Here is a 20,751-nt window from a genome sequence, read left to right on the forward strand (position 1 = left end):
TAGGAATGGGCGAAATCCCATTTTTTATATCAATTAATTACAGTCTTCGCGAACATACATAGTCCGAAATATACAAAAATTATTTCTCGAAAATTAACGCACTAATATTATCAAGTCGCATTAGTCCTAAATACACATAATAGAATATCCGAGAAAAGTATCAACTAAAGTATAATGAATGTTGTTTATTTATCGGAAGCAAGCTATTGAAGGTCCACTGCATCTTTATGACAACTTTGCGGAATCATGTTCAGAATTTTTTTTCATAACGAAATTACCGACTTTCCGTGTTTCAACTCAATCGGAAATTGCCGTAATTTTGACTGAAAGTTCCAATATTGGCATGTTTACAGAAAAAGCAGAATGTGCATTGTGACGTCAAGTGAGTGACACATATTATCAACACCGGTCACAGCGGCTGTTTGTGTATAGATAACTAACCTACGGTTAGTTATCTATAGTTTGTGTTCTCGCAGTTTTTATTCTAGTCAGTTATGCCCGAGGTTTCCATTGCAACGGATTTGCAAAGTGATATTGAGACTGAGTCCGAGTACTCGGATGTCGAATGTAAGTATCATTTTTGCACGTACTTACAAAATTACCGTTTAAATGCCGGATTGGTTCAGGTGTTGATGCGCTCGATCCCACGTCAGTGGAACCCCTTGCAGCTTCATATGATGGGTCATGATCAGCCTAGCTTGCTCAGCGCAAGCCACTCGTCGAGACTACATGAAATACGGTTGCATATATAGTCTGTAGTGTAATAGCTCGTTTCAGTCATGTATCTTGTCTATCTTGATAAGTTTTTGCTGTAAGGAGGTTCCGAGAGTTACTGACAGAATTAAAGTGTATCACAGAATTGCCAGGATGCAATTCAGTGTGTCTGGACGTTGACGTATTGCAGATGTCCTACTATGGATATCAACAGGAATATGGCCACAGAATAATATCATCGAGTTCAATGCATGAATAGGATGAGTCTCTGATTCGGTCGCCAAATACTTTTCTCGCACTAATACACTTGTTTTCACTTTTCAAGAAGTTGAAACATACTGCCTACAGAAATTGTGTTCGCTGGGTATGGGGATTCTGTGGCAAAAAGCAGCGGAAAATCCTGCCTGCATGCGTTGTTACTGCTGTCCGAACAAAATTTACGTCAAATTCTTATAAAGGATTCCAGTTCAGTAACGCCACATTGTGAATGTACAGTTGTATTCCAAATAATAAACGCATATATCTCATTGACCAAAATAACTACTGTGTCAGGCAGAAAAGCATATCGAGTTTTATGTCGGTCGGGCAATAGCTTCCTCTCTGCTAATTTTGATTATGCTGCTAGTCAGAGGAGGTGGAACGGTCTCAGCACAATCGTTCAACTCAACATCAGTTTCTGGTCCAGTTCTGATGATTGCTTGAACTTCTTCGACAAGCTCTTTGCAGTAATCTAGAACAGGCATAACAATATGACGAAATCTTATGATGCAGTCAGATCGACGGCAGTTACCAAATGTTGAATTTTCAAGTATCTTGTGGACCGTACATTCCCCATTTTTGTACTTCGGGTATTTGACCGCGGTGCTCTTTCTTTCGGCATTTTCTGAGTTTTCGAGCAATTTTCATTGAAATGCAGGATTGCCAACTGCATCCTACAAAAATGCATAATTGATGAGGCTAGTAATCATACCAAAATCTGATATAGGTTGTTTTGAATAGCCGAGACACTGCAAGGTACCTACCTGGCTTTTTGACTGAAATATGGTTGTAGTGATATAACTTTGGCAGAAATAATTGAGGAGGGCATTGAATGATTCACTTCCAGCAGTGCTTCCATTCGGCGATAGATGGCGTATGTCATTTTTCATTCGCGTGGAGTAGAGAACATCGCCAATCCTTTCATATGCCAATGAATCTGAAAATGGATTGTCATAATGGTAAACAACAGAATCAAAGATGCTATTCATTGTAACTTAAATTTAGGCCTATATGTATCATGTATACATGCTGAATGGAGCAGTTTGGTTCTTTTTGATGCAGTCAAGTAGGCTATTTCATCTTTAAAGGATGTAACGGCATCTACACTACCCGTAAATCAAAATCTGGAGTATGAGCAGTTTGTGCAGTCTTGCTCGAGTGTGCAGTCTTGCTTGATTCTCAGTGTGCTACCTAAACCAGACTCTTGCACGTCCGACTCTGATTGACACATTGGACAATGTTGAAAAATGCTCACCAGCTTATTTCTGTCCACAATCACAAACTGGGTCTTCTTGCTATTCTCCAGACATTGCTCTGAATCTGAATGCCTGCAAATCAATATCTTGGTGAAGACTTGGTACAAATATGATTACACTGTTCAAGTACTCACTCTGACTCGCCATCTAACTCTGTTGGGTGGAAGCTATCATCAGTTGACAAGGATTGGATATCACTTTCACAGTCTTCATAATCCTCTCCAGCAATAGGGTTTGGACAGCGATGAAAAGACACTTTGGGTAACGAATATCGCGTATTCGAGCAACCATACGCGACACCAGATGTACCTCCGTGCCTCATCTTCTTCATACCTTCCATATTCACAATCAAATCCAGTAACAAAATCAACCCCAGCACTAATAACTATCTGTTTACCATACTGAGCTATACCAGGACTTTAGCCGTGTCACTCACATGACGTCATTTCATAGCTGAATGATTTCATATCCGTTTTTCAGCTTTTCGATTTATAATTTAAATTACTTGAAAACTATCATGTGATTTCAATTTTTATTATTTTATTCATATTCCTAACCACATAACGTACGATACAAGGCAAAGTCATTTTTAAGATGCAGTTGACCTTTAACGTCATCGCGCGAAATGTATGTAAAATACCAACCAAACCAGGTTCGATTCTAACTGAGGTAAGTTTTGACGTGGCAATGAATGTCAAAATACACATATTAGAATATTAGTCCTAAATGCACATAATAGAATATCTAAGGAAAGTATAATCTAACGTATAATGAATTTTATTTATTTCTCGGAAGCATGCACCGGCCATAGTCCGACGTTAATTATATTATGAGAGTGTTTACATTCTAAATAGCCTGAGGGGCGGGGCGCCAATTTCAGGTAATAACACTACTAGAATCCTCTCATTTCCGTAATAACTGTTCGATTAGCGCGAGGAACGAGGATAGTAGTAAATAACATCATTACAGACGCACACAGTTACTGTAACGCAAATTTTTATCCCTTCAAGGTTTATGAAAGTAGGGATCTCGAAGGGTATAATTCTGGGTCGCCACGGTGCCAGAGCTATATGTCAATATGTATGTAATATTTGTTGAATTTATTGCAAAAAATCCTGCTATAGTTTTTACATATCCAAGGTCACTGTGTTGGGTAATGTTAGCCAATAAGCGAGACAACCAGAAAATATGCCTTTATCATGAGAATTCATGATAAGATTCGTCGGGAGGGTTTTTCTGGATGAACTAGTGTAGAGCATGGAGCGAGTTTATACCTACAAGTATCATTCATTTCGAGGCCAACCATACTTCTGCGTCGGGGCACATGAAGACGTAAAGTTTTGGCCAACAAACCGCTGATAAAATAAGGTCCCAAAACATAAGCGGCGACAAAACCTTAGCCAAAAATGACGGATGCTGGATGGCCAAACCTTCTGATATGGATATGCTCCTTTGTCGGCACGGAAGAGTCCCGTTCTTGCAATCTGAGTAGACATTGGAGTATTTGGTTGTATTAAGTGTCAAGCATTGGTTGAATTAAACAATAACTAGCAATAGGCATACATTCTGAAATGACCGACAGAAAGGACATACTGAAGCGCCTAGACTCATTGGAGTCTTCAATAACAAAGAGCCTGAAGACTCAACTTAGAAACATGATTGAAGAGCAGATGGAGTCTTTGGAGTCTTCAATAACAAAAAGCCTGAAGACTGAACTTAAAAGCATGATTGAAGAGAGGATGGATATACTTATAACACAAAATAAAGAAATGAAGAAGGAAGTAGAAGAATACAAGAAGAGTATCAAATTTATCAATGCTGAATTCGAGGAAAATAAGTCTAAACTGCAATCAACCCTGGCAAACTTCCAGAACCTGAAAGAGGAAAATAAGGAATTGAAAACTGCTGTCAATACCCTTACCAAGAAAATGACGACATTGGAGCTTGCGAATGATTACCAGGAACAACAATCCCGGAATGAAAACCTCGAGCTCTGTGGGATCCCAGCCTCCAAAGATGAGGACACCACAGCGCTTGTATCAAAAATTGGCAAAGCAATGGGTATCGATGTCTCTGAGGAAGATATTGACTACTCCTACAGAGTCCACTTCAAGAACCCTGACAAAATTTCTCCAGTTGTTGTGAAATTTGCCTCAAGACGACCGAGGACGGAATTTCTTAAAAAAAGATCACTTGGGAAAAATGCAAGTGCCACAAATTTTGGAATAACTGGCATGAAAAAACTGTTCATTAGTGAAAATCTAACTAAACTGAGAAGAGATCTCTTCTTCCAAGCACGAAAGCTCCAGAAAAGCATGGATTACCAGTACATATGGACTGCTGATGGAAATATTTTCATCAAGAAGGATAACGACTCAAACAGGATACAAATTCGATCCTCGAAAGACCTATCCAAGATCATATAGGCTAGCCTAAGATGGGAACATGCCTCATGATAACAAATCAAATTTGACGCAATGACCCACAATATCTGTCAAGTACATGACTGTATTAGTGTTGCACCGGGAGATCCAGCTTTGGTACCAAAATCTAGAGGATTTCTTTTTGCCCGTATAAATACGAGGTCATTACCAGCACACCTGGAAGATATCTCTGCTCTCTTCAAAACATGCAACTGTTCCCCAACGTTCATCGTCATCTCTGAAACGAAGCTGAAGAACAATTATCAAGTAAATGTTAATCTCCCTGGATATAACTTCCTACACTGCCCTTCAAAAACTAACGCAGGCGGAGTTGGTCTATATGTTAAAGAAAATCTATCGTGTCAAGAAGTACATGAGCTAAACTGCTATACAGATGGCGTCGAAAGTATTTTTGTCAGAATTGCAACACGGAATCAAAAGCCCCTTATCATCGGAGTAATATATAAACATCCCGGAACTAAACAAGAAACCTTCATGGAAGAATTCTCTAAAACCTTGGACAGCTTAACCGACTCTAATAACCAATTCCTTATAATGGGAGATTTCAATATTGACCTCCTACAGAACACAAGTTTCACCACAAAATATTCTGATATGCTTGAGTCGTACGGGGTGGTCCAGATGGCTACCAAACCAACCAGAGTGACTGACCATTCCAGCACTCTCCTGGACCACATGTATACCAACATAAGTAAATATAGACTTGCTCCATTTGTCATTGAGCCCTGTATGACTGACCATTATCCTATTATGTGTCATGTCAATCAAATTTTACCTGTTACTACTAGTATTTTTGAATGCAGAATCCCGCTGAATCCTCAGGGGATTGACGATTTCATTGAAAACATTGCAGACGCTTTCAAGGATTATCAACTTGAGCCACTCACTAGCGAAAACTTTGACTCCCAATTTGACAAGTTTATTCTTGACATAAGTCAAGCCATTGACAAAGAATTTCCTATCCGCAAAGTCAATCGGAAAGCCCGACGCCTAAAATCTAAGCCCTGGATCAGTCGAGAAATTCTGGCAGCCATCAAAACAAGAGATTGGATACATAAAAGATATTATATTAACGGAACTGAAGATGAGAAAAAGATCTTCAAACGATATGCCAACAAGGTAACAAAAATGAAAGAAAAGGCCAAAAGAGCATTCTACATGAACCGGTTCGAGCAGAGTTCCAAGGATCAAAAGCAAACCTGGAGAACCATTCGTGAAATTGTGAACGCTTCCAATAACAAAAACGAAGCACAATTGCAGAACATTGAAATAGCATGTGGCAATACGGTCATCAAAGATCCTGATGTTGTAGCAAAAAAGTTCAACCATCACTTTTGCCAGATTGGTCCAGAGCTAGCATCTTCTATACCTCAAAGCCCGCATGATATCCTATCATTCATGAAGCCTCGCTCCATGAATTCCATCTTTATGGAGCCGACCGACGTAGGAGAGGTAGCAACGATATTATCTGGAATGAAGGACACAAAAGCAGTAGGACCTGACTCAATACCAATCTACTTCATAAAACTAGTATTTAATATTATAGGAGATGCAATTTGTACGTTGTTCAATGGCTCCATGAACTTGGGTATTTTTCCTAGTGCTCTAAAAACTGCCAGGGTTATTCCAGTTCATAAAAAAGGCTGCAAAAATTCAATGTCTAATTACCGTCCAATTTCAATTCTGTCAAACCTTTCCACTCTATATGAGAAATTGCTAGATTATAGGCTCAAGAAATTTTTTGAATTGCAATCGGTATTCACTCCATCCCAATTTGGCTTTAGATCGGGTCATAACAATAACCATGCCACCCTATCAATTGTGACAAATTACTACAAAATTATTAAAGATAAAAGAGTTGGCTGTAGTATCTTTATTGATCTTCGGAAAGCTTTTGATACTGTGAACCACGAGATACTGCTACGAAAACTAGAGCATTATGGAATTAGAGGGATTGCCAAGTCGCTGCTCACGAACTACCTTGCAAACCGTAAGCAGTTTGAGAAACTGGGTCTGGCAAAATCGGTAGAAATGGATGTAAAGTGTGGAGTACCTCAGGGCTCAGTTTTAGGACCGACCCTATTTTTGATCTACATCAATGACATTATCAACTGTTCCTCCTTTTATACTACACTGTTTGCCGATGATACCCATCTTTTTCTTTCATCCGATACTATAAGCAACCTACAAAGTTCTGTGCAGAGTGAACTTACAAAAGTCTCTCAATGGCTTGCTGCTAACAAACTAAGTTTAAATACCGATAAAACTGTGATGATGCTCTTTAATACTGCTTCTGATAACCTTACTGTTAATCTAGATAATAACTGTATCTCACTGTGTGACTCAGCAAAATATCTTGGAATCATCATTGACTCTAAATTGTCATGGAAACCGCATATTGCTCATACCATAACACAGCTTTCTAGATGTGTAGGTGTAATGACAAAACTCAAGCACATAGTTCCTAGATCTGTGCTTAGGACAATTTACTTTTCGCTTTTTTACTCGTATCTACAGTATGGCATAATTGTATGGGGGAATGCTTGTACTTCACATTGTTCTAAAATTCGTACCCTGCAAAACCGAGCCATGCGTTTGATGGCTGGCTTGCCCCAACGAACAAGATTATCCCAGTACTACCGTAAATACAAAATTCTAAAATTTGACGATATTTTTGCATTTGAAGTAGCTAAATTTATGCATCAATATTTTTCAAATGAATTGCCTCCTGTGTTTAATGATTTCTTCGCCCTTGCTCAAACTGTTCACTCACATAATACCAGATTTTCTTCCCAAGGTAACATCTATTTTCATCGACCCACAAGTAACCTCACAAAGAAATCGATCGACTATGCCGGTCCTGTCATATGGAATGCTATACCCTCATCAATACGGGACCTCCCATACCACTCCTTCAAAAAGGAATTATTCAGTCACCTCATCTCCCGTTACCAATGATCCGCTTGTCTCACACCAATTTTTTTAGTTTCTTCAGTATTTTATTTTTATGCTGAGCTGTATTGTTTGATCCCAACCAATGCATCCAAATTTATGACACGATATCTGTATTTGTTAATGCAGGGTGTGATCAGACTAGTTGACCCTACCCAGAGTCATATCGGTCACACCCTGTCCTATACCGTTAAGTTCATTTATTGTTGTTTCATGTGCCAATGATGTTTTCTTTACGGTTGGACAAATCAATAAATATCTCTCTCTCTCTCTCTCTCTCTCAGTATTTACAGTAGTACAAGTGCGACACGCATAGGAATTTAATTCACCATAATTTAAAATCGCGTCCGTCAGACATGTTTTATAGAGCTGTGTTTGGTATAGAATTGTGTTGCGCGCGTTTTGTATGTCATACATGTCCGTAAAATCGTAGCATACTACTGTAATATTAAAAATGAATTCCTTTCCATGGTTGAGGCTCGGCTTGTGAGACGCAATATCATATTTTGGTGATGGTCTAAAAAGCAGCTTTTACCCTTAAAAAATTGTTATGAATTCTCAAGCTAGATTGACCTAAAAAGCAGAACACAAGGTATTATAAGATTATTTGCTCTTCTCATTTACTCGCGAGACAGAAAATGGGAAATCGAAAAAAAAAAGACGAAACACAAGTTGGAGAACCGTATATCATAAGCTAGCGAGCTCTAATATGCCTACTCGTCTTGATCGTTTTTGGACCTTATTTTCCGAGACATAAGGGAAAAGCCTCAACACAAACATGTGAGGTTTTCACCCTCGCGACAGACTGGAGCCTCCGGGACCTTTGCGTCAGATCTCAAAAACGATTTCTGCCAGCAAGCATTATTCGCTCGTGAAAAATACGCTGTATTTTGGATAGGTGTGCAGAGCAGACCTGCAGACCTGGGCATCCAAGCACTAGAGTAGATGTTCTTGTACAAAACCCAACAGCTTGCTTGGCCGAGAAGGGTTTTAGTGAAATAGTTGAAATCAAAAATAGCGAAAAAAGTTTTCTTTTTAATGAGACACCTGATAGCTTAATCTAGTAGCCAATTTGTTGCACATCTGAGCAAAATGTTGTTAATTATCTTCATATTCTTTTTGAATAACAATTTTCGGTTAGTCTGTGCGAATGAAATTCATTTTGCAAAAAAAGTGCGAATGGAGCTCAATAAGGCTGAAAGCACTGGCGTAGATTATTGCGCCTTTTGGTGTAGACTACGTAACTAGTCATACGGCCCAAATACAATTTGACATGTTTTGGTTGATTGACATGTAATACGTGTACCGTATAGCTACCGTATATCATCGCCGTAGTCATCACCGTATAGCTTCCCGCATCTTATTCAAACTCTTAACAACCTCCTAAGTGTTGTTATAGCATCCTCACATTACAGATGAACTGAACGGACGTAGTCAATCTGTGATGGATTGTATTGTGCAATCAGCAAGTGCAATGATTATGACGAACTCTGACGACTCGAGCACGCAATCATTATCGCACGTTGCATACCTGTCGTAACGGTCGCCTTATAGGTGCGAGGGGACAATGTTACTCTTAATAGACAGCAGCAACATGGCAGATACGTCGGCAACCGAGTTACGTGAGTACACCAAGAGCGTCATAGAAAGCCAGCGAATACGGACACACTTCTGGTCATTCAGGTGCAGTGTGCCCTGTATGGCCCCGTTGCTCCGGGACCGCAATAACAACACGGTGTACGTGTACTCCGGTGACAGGAAACCTGGGAGACGGGCTGACGCACAGTGCGACGGCTTCCTGATGGTGAGTAGTCGTGTATGTATAGGTAACCAGCCAACGTATAGGGTCAGTATAACTGTAGTTTACGTACGATGTAATACAGACGAAAAGTCTATCCATGGCCGGACGAATATCCAGTACCAACGTCCAGAGAACCCTGCAGGCTGCTAGAGTGCTAGTGAGCTGAAGGCTAAATTCCAAACGCCATTGGTGGTGACCGAGCCCATCGCATACATTAACAGAATGTGAGTCTGCTACTCGTTATTATGCCAATAGTAAAGTAGAGTTGCTGTCGAAGTATTAGTTGCATATGTCGTAGTGCGATGAAGCTGGCATGTAATCCATGCAACTTTTGCACAGGTACGCCAATCCGTCGACTCACGTACCGATGAAACTGGCACGGATGCGCTACCCCGTCGACGCGATGACGTCGGCGACACGAACCGTCGCCCTAAATTCGATGAAACGCAACGTGGCAGTAATGCGTCAGATTACTGCCACAGGATTACCGGCCTTGTCGTGGACCTTTGTGCCAGGAAGTACAGGATCCACTTCAGCGAAACACTTGAACTTATGCGTAGCGCGCACACGATGGTTATTTCTTACGGACGCGCCGTCGCGGTCCGCGGTGTTGAAAAGTTATCAATATATGTTTTAATGTACACCGAAATATCATTTTAATTTGTGTATGTCGATGTTACATCAGGAAATTAGTTTATAGAATGTCATTGCAGTCGGCAGCTCTAGCGCGTTATAGCAGCAACCAAGTGTACATACAAATCGGTGGTAGGTACAGTGAGGGTGGCTAGTTCACATTTGTTAGTAATCTATTTTACTTATGTAACATACGTTGACACTAAGTGAAGCGGGTAGTAGCAAAACGTTACATGTAACAGGTAGTCGTACATGTAGTGCGCATAACGACACCGACACAATCAGTGACGAGTTTTCTGGCATCATTACTATCGTATGTTGATACGTACAGGAAATTCTTCGGCGATTCGTCCCGATCTTGTTGGATAGAGAACTGGGTCTAATGCCGAATGAGTGTCTGTTACATATCGATACGGGATACTACTAAGAATCCGTTGGCGATCGGATTGTTGTCCGATTCGCTAAACGTGCTCTCTAGCATACAAACAATCTGAATTGGTGCATTATATCCGTAATTTATATACCACGTGTATATGTATTATATAATACATGTTGATATCCGTTCATTTATGATCGAGCATGGATAGAATACGCGACACACAGTTTGGGAATCGCTGGAATAAACTAAGCAGATTATGCAGCCAGTTGAAAGTTGCGATTTTTTTTACCAACATTGATAGTTATGTTAGTTGCGACAATAAAATACCACTGGTGCGTAATTTACATGGGAATTGATTCAGATGCTAATTGAACATTGATGAACTTCGTAACTGATCAATCAATAAGAAGTGGTCATACTTTTCGTGAAAAACGGCAGGTGCTGCGAAGTGCGACCCTCCAATCTAGAAATACAATAATAACAGTTGGGTACTGCGAGGAGCAAAATTCACTGGTTGCTGACAACATAGCTGTGATCACCTTGGTTGCGGTCAATTTATTTGTGACACATAACTGGAGAGTCACTGTAAATATCAGAGCAATCACGGATTTCGGATAAAATTAAACTTGGTACAGCTGTAAGAAATAGGCAGATTTGGCTGACAGGTAACAGTGGTGATATTTTCTTAATCGCCAACATCGAACGAATTATATATTGTTGCGGCAATAAAATACCAATGATGCGTAATTTACAAAATGGAATTGATAATAGCTTCATATGCTATTAACATTGATGAGCTTCGTACCTTATCAATGGATAGGAAGTTACAATACTTTTTATACAAAACTGCCGGTAGCGACCGTGTGAGATTCTGTAAAAATACAATATTGAAGTCAGGAAATAGTTACTGCGGGGAGCTAGTTTACTAGCAAATGACATTGCTGTAATCTTTCAATTACTATAGTTCAGGTGCGACTAGCCTTGTCGGCCAGAGGGTTACACTCAAGTGTCACCATAGTTAACTCGTTTCTGTAAATTAGGCGCAAGAAATCCAGTGACCATGAATCGTGTTGAGGGCTAAGAAAAATCCAAGTAAAATATATCCGATGCTAATATCCTCCTTTATGGTCATTGGTCATGTAGTAAGAATTGATATATACGAACACGTGTCTGGCTCCTGGCTACGTCAATAGCTAGCACATTAAAAATTGTTATCGATTTCGATGCGTAATAATATAAGTGATATCATTGCCATGACCTAATCCTTGTTCCTATCGGGCGACGACAAAATGGCATCGACATTCAAGTGGCCCGCGCAACGGTTCGTCAATTTCATGTGGTCAGGTGGCTGAAAAGGTTGGCCCCACCTGCTAGATAGCACGTGCTTTGTTTGTTAATGAGGTTACAAATGGGTGCCATATCTGATTTTGATGAATAATCAATACATAGATATAGAAAATCACGGCGTATGCACATTAATTGACATGAAAGTCAAAGTTTTATAATTTTGGGTAAATATTAGCATGTTGAACACTGAATGAATTCATATCATCACTGCAAATACCTCATGAATGTTGTGTATTCGTGTCACGTGTTCCGTTTTAGAACTGACTGCCCAATCAATCTTCATTCGCCATATTGAAGCAGATGACAGGGTGACCATACTTGGGTGCCTGTTAATATAACAAAAAATAATAATGGGCACACATACACGTATAACAAAAAATAATAACGGGCACACATACACGCAAACATACATACCGACTAGACTAGCCTAGCCTATATAGCATTGGTCGGGACCCTTTTCTTGTCCGAAGAGTCATATTGGCCCTATTTTTATCCATATCAACTCCCAAAGAGCCATACATGCCAATGAATCGTCACCTCACAATTGAATATTAATGACCTCATGTTGGGACTAACCCGAGCTCATTGCATGGGATTCCTCGTGTGCACCTTATTTTTCAGTAAAATCCGGTATATACTGTCGGAAATGAAGGTCAAACAAGAGGTATAGAACAGACGTGCCAAACCTCACCCTTGATAACGCAATTCATATGTAGCTTATCACTCTTTACAACTGATATTAATCGGATGACTGCCACACCGATTACGAACAACTAACTAGTTATCTACTTCTCAAAGTATGCGGCGGCAACATTACGACCAAGAACGTGGATAGCTATGGCGTTGTTTGTAATTGTCACATTCACCCGTGAGATATTAGCATATTATGCTGTAATTGAAATACAGTACCAAATACACACACCATGTGACTTGGTCGCTGGTAAGGCTGGGCACAATGATTCGAGTACTGAAAATATACGCTCCTCGCAACTGAAAGTTAATTTACTAACGGGAATTATAGTTTTCATACTATTTTCCACCGACGAAGCCTTGAAATCTTGATTGGCCGTGTCGCAGCATACGAGACATTGTACAAAGCTACGAACGTTACTGGAAGTAACATATTTCCGAAGTCATGATCATCCCACAACATTGTCACGAAGCGCAATGAAATCGGCATGGTCGAAGAAATATCAAAGGATCTTTAATGTAACGGATGCAAGGCATTATTTTCTTTGTGGTGGCATAAAATGTACATACTTGAAATTTAACATAGTTCATTCTGTATTGACGTCATAATGAGTGATACTCAAATACTCGACTCGAAGCATAAAACGTGATTCAGAATCGAATCACACAGGTACTCGATTTTGCCCAGCCCTAGTCGCTGGTCGCGTGTTGGTGACCTTGGCATGAGGATTAAGCAACGCCTCTGCACAGGTAAGGTGCCTACTTCGTAGCCGTTCGTGTTTACATGAGATCTCGAGTACCTTCGTACTGCAACGTTTTGTAGTAATAGGCCTACCACGAATTGTGGGTATGTCGTGTTTGATGTCAACAACAACGTAAGAAACGCTTCAACCAGGAAAGTCAATCGGTAAATTCGAGGCACACGCCTTCTACAATAATGTCTCCGTAACGGATCTCGCAATCTTCGCTCTGTGATATGTTGTGTTCATCGTCCACGTCTGTAATGAGCATTAATAGTCTGTGACTTGTTAACAACAAAAGTCATTGGTCCAAGACGTACCAGAGCATGTGACGATAACTGTTATGGCAAGCGACCTGACGTTGGTGACCACAATATCGTCCGCGCATTCGCCTTCCCACGACGTACTGTGAAATTATCATGTGTTGTACACAGGACAACATCATCCCCATACCTTGTACGTTGAAGTAGCACTCGCCGTCGACGACGTATCTATGTGGTACATACGGCGCGCGCCGTGAGTACAAAGTAAGAACTGATGCCTTTGCGTATTAACGTACGGTGCATGGCTAGTGGGACACTGCATATATTGACATCTTGCAAACCTGCGAGTGTCGTTGTCCAAATTGTCGCTTTCTTGTCTTGGACCGGACTCGTCATTGGTCGTCCTTGGAATCAACATTTTCACATGAGCAGAAACGCAACATGATTTGGAACAACACGCAGATTTTAACGCCTTAATGCTATTTCACGTGTAATAATCGAGCTAGTGACTTACCCGCGAGCTGTGTCCGAGCAAGTTTCGGGCTCCTGATCAGTACAGAACAGTTCCCGAATCTCGGGTATATCATCTGGGTGCTCATTGTAACTATATGTATTTTCTATTATTTCCGGTATGCAACGTTCGTCCATGATGAACATCAAATCGCAACGAACGCGATGCTAATTGGCAATTTAACACCTCTCGCTCACCATAATTACCTATTCTTAACCATAGTGACGCATGAATGGGTCGGCAAAGATGCTGGCACAGGTAAACGGTATTGGCCAGAGATGCCACTCCTGGGATTTTTCACCCAGATCTGGGTTATTCGAGCATGACCTGGGTTTCTGTGCTTGAAATCTGGGTATTTTTCAACATCATGTTTGTCAGGTCAATTTGACGGCGCAAAATTCATTATTAGATTAGTAAGATCTTCCAGTGTCGACGGATTCCACTGTGATTGAAACGGCAGAGTCCAAAGAGACCCATTTACTATTAAAATGAGAGGTCTTGGCGTTATGCGATAGAGCATTCATTGAATACTGACTAGGTCGCAGAAAGTCATGTTCACAGGGCAACTCTGATTTAGGTAGGACTTGAATGCTTACCGGTAGCGCTGCAACAAATTCCTTGTGTGTCAGTGAATAGTATATGTAACCAGGGATTTGGAGCAGCCGTAAATTTAAACTGCTCCAGCCACGGCTCCAGAGCTCTCTTCTATGATACATTAGCACCGGCTCCAGCTCCGGAGCAGCATTATTACCACTGCTCCAGCTCCGGCTCTGAAATTATCGAATGGTCCTGTCTATATCACGGGTGGCCAACCCGCGGGCCAAATGTGGCCCGCGAGAGGATTTCGCGTGGCCCCCGAGGTAATTTCCTATTATATTATCGAAAATGAATTGCTCATATTGTGAACTTGCAATGCCAACCAAAAATTACAATTCTGGCTGCGACACTTTGGATGTTGATGAATAAAATATCAGTTCCGGCGCATTGGCAGATCCAGGGTACAGTCACATTTTCAGTAAATCGTCGTATGGTACAATAAACTAAAATAGTAGCGAAATTTTTCTTCACGCTTCGCGTGTTTAATTGTCACAAGATTTATTGGTTGGTAGCCTACCCCCTACTGACAATGACAAAAACGCCTAATTTACCCGATTGAGTCTAACTGTATTCGCAATTACGGGAAAGTCTTTTCGCGTTTGCGCTCGCATAAAAGTCGTCGACGGTGAAATGTCGTCAATTGCATTTGCCCCTTTAGCCGAAGAGTTTGGCCATTCCTGGTCTATATGTTCCGCCAGATTAGTGCATGCCGCTATCATATCAAAGTTGGATATTTATATGTATTAAGCGCAAACCTGCGACCGATACGTTGTTACTGGCATCATGCAATTATTCTTTCTTCTATTCTGGCACACTTCCCGGAGTCGCATGTTACATGGCCTGAAACTTCATGTCTTGGTGCGATAATGGTCGACGCCGAGATGCCCATTTCTATAACTCATGCGTATTATTTCTTGGAGGAAGGGTAACCAATAAGCAATAAATACGTGACCACGAAATGGCGCGCATCGCGAAAATTTTTTGAAAAAGTTGCCTTAACATTAATTATAAAGTAAATGGCTATATTGGCGTTCATGATCATAACTGCCACACCCAAACCCTCAATTGGGATGGGGTCCTACAGTTTTTTCGTGACTTAACATTAATTATAAAGTAATATTTTGGAAGTTAAGTCACGAAAAAACTGTAGGACCCCATCCCAATTGAGGGTTTGGGTGTGGCAGTTATGATCATGAACGCCAATATAGCCATTTCAACGCGCCATCGCCCCCCTGTCGTCCATTTTCGCCCCCCTGGACCGACAAATCGCCCCCTGGGGGGGCGATATCGCCCACGTTGGGAACCACTGGTCTATACCCAAGTTCCAATTGTCCCACCCCTTCACTGTCGTTTGGGATGATTGACGCAATTTCTTTTGAGAACAGTAGCTGTCCCAGTAACGTTTTTCCCGCACCGGCTTGCCCCTCGAATAAAATATGGGGACTTTTCCTTACTCCACCAGCAGTCGCCTCCAACACTGCATTCAACAGAGCTAGTTCTGCTTCTTTACTTGTGATCTCTCGCCCATACGTAATCCAATCTGCATTGTGTATGATTTCTTGGATTATGCCATAAGCTTCCATCCCTGTCATTACTGGTTCTTTTTTGGCTCTCAGTAGTTTTAGCAACTTCTTTTTTTCACTGTTTATAGTCGACGGCCATAAATCATAACTTCGTCGCACTGTTAGCTCTGAAATCTCAGTGAAGCCAAGTTCTTCTATCAATGCCTTGCGCCATCTGGATTCGCAAGGTTGATTTTTGAGGGTCTCTTGCAATTCCTCTTGCAATTCCTGTATTTTTTTGTCCATTAACGGTTTTCCGTGCTTTTTTATCAATCCAACCCAATAATGCTTCTGGGATGTTGTCTGGGTCTGACTTCCACATGTATTTGATATAAGCTTCTTTGGAGCTTTTTAGTGGTTGAAGATATCCATCTTTTAGTTTAATATCCAATGAAGCCAAGAGTCTGTAAATCGTTCCCTTTTTCGCGGACCATTGATTTTTGTTTGGTCCAATTGGCTCAATGATGCCACGGGCGCAAAGGACCCACCATCGTGCTCGGCAGGACCCACCATCGTGCTCGGCAGGACCGCTAAAGATTTTCCATTGCTTGATCTCCTTTTCGTACTTTTCTACGTTTGTCGATGTAAAGCACCAAACGCGCCCACGCGAGCCATCTTCGGTACTTTCTCCCCCTATTTCGGACCTCTCGTCTTCTGATATTCGAGATCGCTTTGAAGCGGGCAATAATCATTGCTGCTCATTGGTCCTTGATGAAGTCGAAGCTTCGCTTGCACTCATACTCCTCTTCATACTTTGTCTCTTCGTCTACCACTTCTCCAATATAAATCTCGTCCGGCTCACCAATGAACATATTTTTTTTTTTTTTTTTTTGCCAAAACAATTTATTTTCATTACAATTTCAATACAAGAAAATTAATAAATAATATTAAAATGTCAAAGTATCCATATTATACATTCACACTCACATTCAAACGCATGAGATATACAAATTAGTAATGTTCAAACACAATACAACCACGCAAAATGTGATTTTCGTTCCATTCTTCGGTTCCATCCGTCCATCTTCTTGATTCGGCAGTCCATTCATCTCCTTCGTTCGTCGATCCATTCATCCCCTTGAGTCATCGTTCCGTACGTCATCATCCTCTTCCTTGTCCTTCTTTTATCAATCGGGTTCAATTTTCTTTTCATGTCATCGTCGTTTGGTCGGATATGTAAGACTCAATTTTTTGTATCCATTCATTGGTTGCTTCCGTGGTTAGTAGGTCGTCGTTCGGTTTTATTCTTCTGTACAATTTTTCGAATATATATTTTATTGTATCTTTCACCCATCTATCTTCACATTTTAAGACTTCATTCTTGATATCGAAATTTTGTTTAGATCTCAGAATCTTCTTCTTGTATATTGACATTAGCGTTAGAAGTAGACCGTCATCATTGGATTTATTGTATAGGATTTCGTCTTGTTTTATCGTATCTAGTCCCAAAATATTTTTTATTTCATTAAGTATTCTTATTGTAGACTTGCATTTTGTAAACACATGTATTATAGTGTCTTCTTCTTTTTTGCAAAATTTACATTTATAAAATTCATATTTGCCATGAAATATCTTCAGCAGGCTTCGTCTGAATTTTATATAACCAAAAATGAATCCGTCTTTAGCGATTCTATAGTTGATTACCTTTTCCTTATTTGTCAATCTGTCTTCATAATTTCCTTTAATCGAATTTATTTTATACCAGTTTGCCGGGCTGGATGCGTCGGCTCTCGCGTGTGACTTTGTTAGGTCTAGGTACAATTGTTTAAAATTGGTTTCTTGCCAATCTTGTTCATTCCAACTAAGACTTTTGTTTTCCGCGAGAATTCTAGTCCAATCCTCGCTTGTTTTGTCTTTGTGAAGTACTTCGTTTGAGTATAATCGACTATTGATTATTTTTATTTTAGAACCTAATTGGTATCTGGCCAATACGTGCCAGAATTCAGTCGTTGTTTCGATTGTGGCTAAATCTTTTAATTTTATCAAGTTACATGCTATTATCTTTGTTTTCGGATAGGGTATGCCTATCCCTCCGTTTCTTTTCTCGTTTATCAACGATTTCCTGGCAATAGTTTCAATTTTCTCTGGATGGTACAAAAAACTAAAGAATAGCTTCTCCAATTGTTTTACATATTTCAATTCTGGTGTATAGACCTTTGCTATATGTATTATCTTGGAAGACGCTAAGCTGTTCAAAATAGTGATTTTCCCTATCCAGGACAATTTCCTGCACTTGCACAGGTTTAACACATTTCCAATTTTACTTACAACTTTTTGCCACATGTCTTTTCTGTTATTCTTGCCTAGTAGATGCCCAAGAACCTTTATCTGCTCTTTGGTGTACGATTTTAGTTCCGGGCAGATCGTTTGACTTTCGGCTTTTTTCGTTGTTTGTAAGATTTGTGTTTTCGTCTTATTTATTTTTTGCCCTGTGGCAAGTTCATAGTCTTCAAAGTGACTTAGTACTTTCTTTATAGATCTCTCGTCTATCACAAGGGCCGTTAGGTCGTCAGCGTATTGCTGTATTTTGATCTCACATTTCCCTATCTTTATTCCTCTTATATTTTCATCATTCTGTATCCTTCTAGCTAAGGGGTCGGCAGCTATGGCATATAGAGACATGCTCATAGGACACCCTTGCCTGATTCCTCTTTGGATGTTAATTTTTGGAAGGGTTTTCCCATTGATAACAATGTGGCTCTCTGCGTTCGCGTATGTTTTTTTGATGTAGCGTTCTATGTTATGGCCTAGATTTAGAGATTTAATTAGTTTTAATAAGTATTCATGGTTCACCAAATCAAAAGCCTTTTCTTGATCAATGCTTACGACGGAAAGCGGTATGTTTTTATCTATGGCATGCTCAATTGAAGCTTTTATATTCAATGACGCGTCATATATGTTTCTGTTTGTTATGCTACATTTTTGAGTGTTCGCAATTATGTCCGGAAGTACGTTCGTTAGTCTTCGATTTATAATCTTTGACAGAATCTTATAATCCGTATTGAGGAGTGTTATAGGCCTATAGTTACGTACATCGTTTGCATCGCCCTTCTTGTATACCAGTTTTACTAACCCTTTCCTCCAGGAATCACATGGTTGATTCAACAAGAAAGCGTTGTTCAACACTTCTACAAATTCTCGTTTGATTAGGTTCCAGAATTTCTTGTAGAATTCTGCACCTAGCCCGTCAAGTCCGGGGGACTTTCCGTTCTGTGAATTTTTTATTGCGTCTAATATTTCTTCTTCTTGGATTGGCCTGTTTATCATGTCTTTTTGTTCTTGAGTTATTTTTATATCTTTTATTTCTTCTATAAGGCTAGCTTGTTTTGTTTCATCGATTGCGGGTTTACGTCCCCACAGATTCACGTAGAAGTTCGTAACTTCTTTCGTGATCTCTTCTTTCGATGTTAGTAATTCTCCCCTATCATTTTTCAACTTTTCTATATTCTGTTTTTCCATTGACGTTTTCAGGCGCTTGAAAAACTCCTTCGTTGGTTTTTCGTCCTGCATCATATTATTTATTCTAGCTTTGATTTTCGCTTTTTGGAATTCTTTCAGTTTGATTTCTTTCAATTTGTATACCAAGGTGTTACATTCTTTAGAACCGTCTTGTGCACGGCTTAATTTGTTTTCTAAATTTTGTACCATTATTTTGTGTTGGGTGCTCTTTCGTTTCCCTTTTCTGATCAAAATCGTTTTGACTATTTGTTTTATGGCGTCCCACCAATCAGTGATTCGGTCGAGCGAATGCTTTTGTTCGGTGTAGATGTTGTATATTTCTTTAATTTCTTCAGTCGTTTGTTTATCTTCGAATAATTCAACGTTATTTTTCCATTGGCCTTTACCCCAGATTTTCCTCTTCTGTTTCCTCATTTCTATGATGCCCATATATATATGGTCTGAGGTTGTGTTTATATTATATTTGAAGTCATTGACTTCTTGTTCCATATTCTTTGTTACATAAATCCTGTCAATTCTTCTTTCTTGGTTATTCCTCCTGATCGTGTATTGTCTTTTGTTTGGGTGTCTGGCACGAAAAACATCTTTAAATTGATTTTTCATGCACGACTCTCTCCATATCTTTGCTGCAGCTGTCATTTTAAATGACTCTGTAATTTTAGCATCTATTTTATCGACTATGATATTAAAGTCGCCGCATATAATCTTTCTTGTGTGTCCTTTCGAGAGCTTTTTGTCTAGGTATTTGTAGAAGTTCGTTTGATAACTTCCTGAGGCTGCAGGACCATACACATTCCAGATTTCTGTGGTTTCTTTGGTATTTGATAGTATAAGTTTTTGCGCGCGATGTTTGCATATTATTTTGTTGTCTATTTTATATTTTCTCTGTATTTCTCTGCTCACAAGTATTGCAGTTCCCTTGAAGTACTTTTTCTTCGCATCATAGCTGCTGTCGTTTTTGTCATTAACATCGAGGCAGTTTTCAAAAAGCACATATCTATTTTGATTGCACCATTGCTTTATGTAGGTTTTATTTATTTTATGTGTCTCTTGAATACACACTACGTCAAATTTGTCATTATCTAAAGTTAATTTTAGTTTATTCCAATTTCTATGGATTCCATTGACGTTGAGGGTTGCAATAC

General features: G+C 39.9%; 2 protein-coding genes across 3 annotated transcripts in view; one reads left to right on the top strand and one right to left on the bottom strand.

Moving 5' to 3' along the window:
- Positions 1 to 20,751, top strand: part of LOC145434839 (uncharacterized) — a 249,143-nt gene that overhangs the window by 111,014 nt on the left and 117,378 nt on the right. The window lies entirely within an intron of this gene.
- On the bottom strand, positions 236 to 2,828 carry LOC145434871 (uncharacterized). Its single transcript, XM_080312119.1, has 4 exons — positions 2,228 to 2,828; positions 1,737 to 1,909; positions 1,505 to 1,646; positions 236 to 1,444 (listed from the first exon to the last, which is right to left on the bottom strand). The coding sequence occupies exons 2-4, from the start codon at positions 1,853 to 1,855 to the stop codon at positions 1,373 to 1,375; spliced, it is 333 nt and encodes a 110-aa protein (XP_080168245.1). The 5' UTR covers positions 1,856 to 1,909; positions 2,228 to 2,828; the 3' UTR covers positions 236 to 1,372.

This window comes from Botryllus schlosseri, chromosome 3, assembly GCF_051294905.1.
Source record: "Botryllus schlosseri isolate E-star chromosome 3, Bs_hap1, whole genome shotgun sequence".
Lineage (NCBI taxonomy): Eukaryota > Metazoa > Chordata > Ascidiacea > Stolidobranchia > Styelidae > Botryllus > Botryllus schlosseri.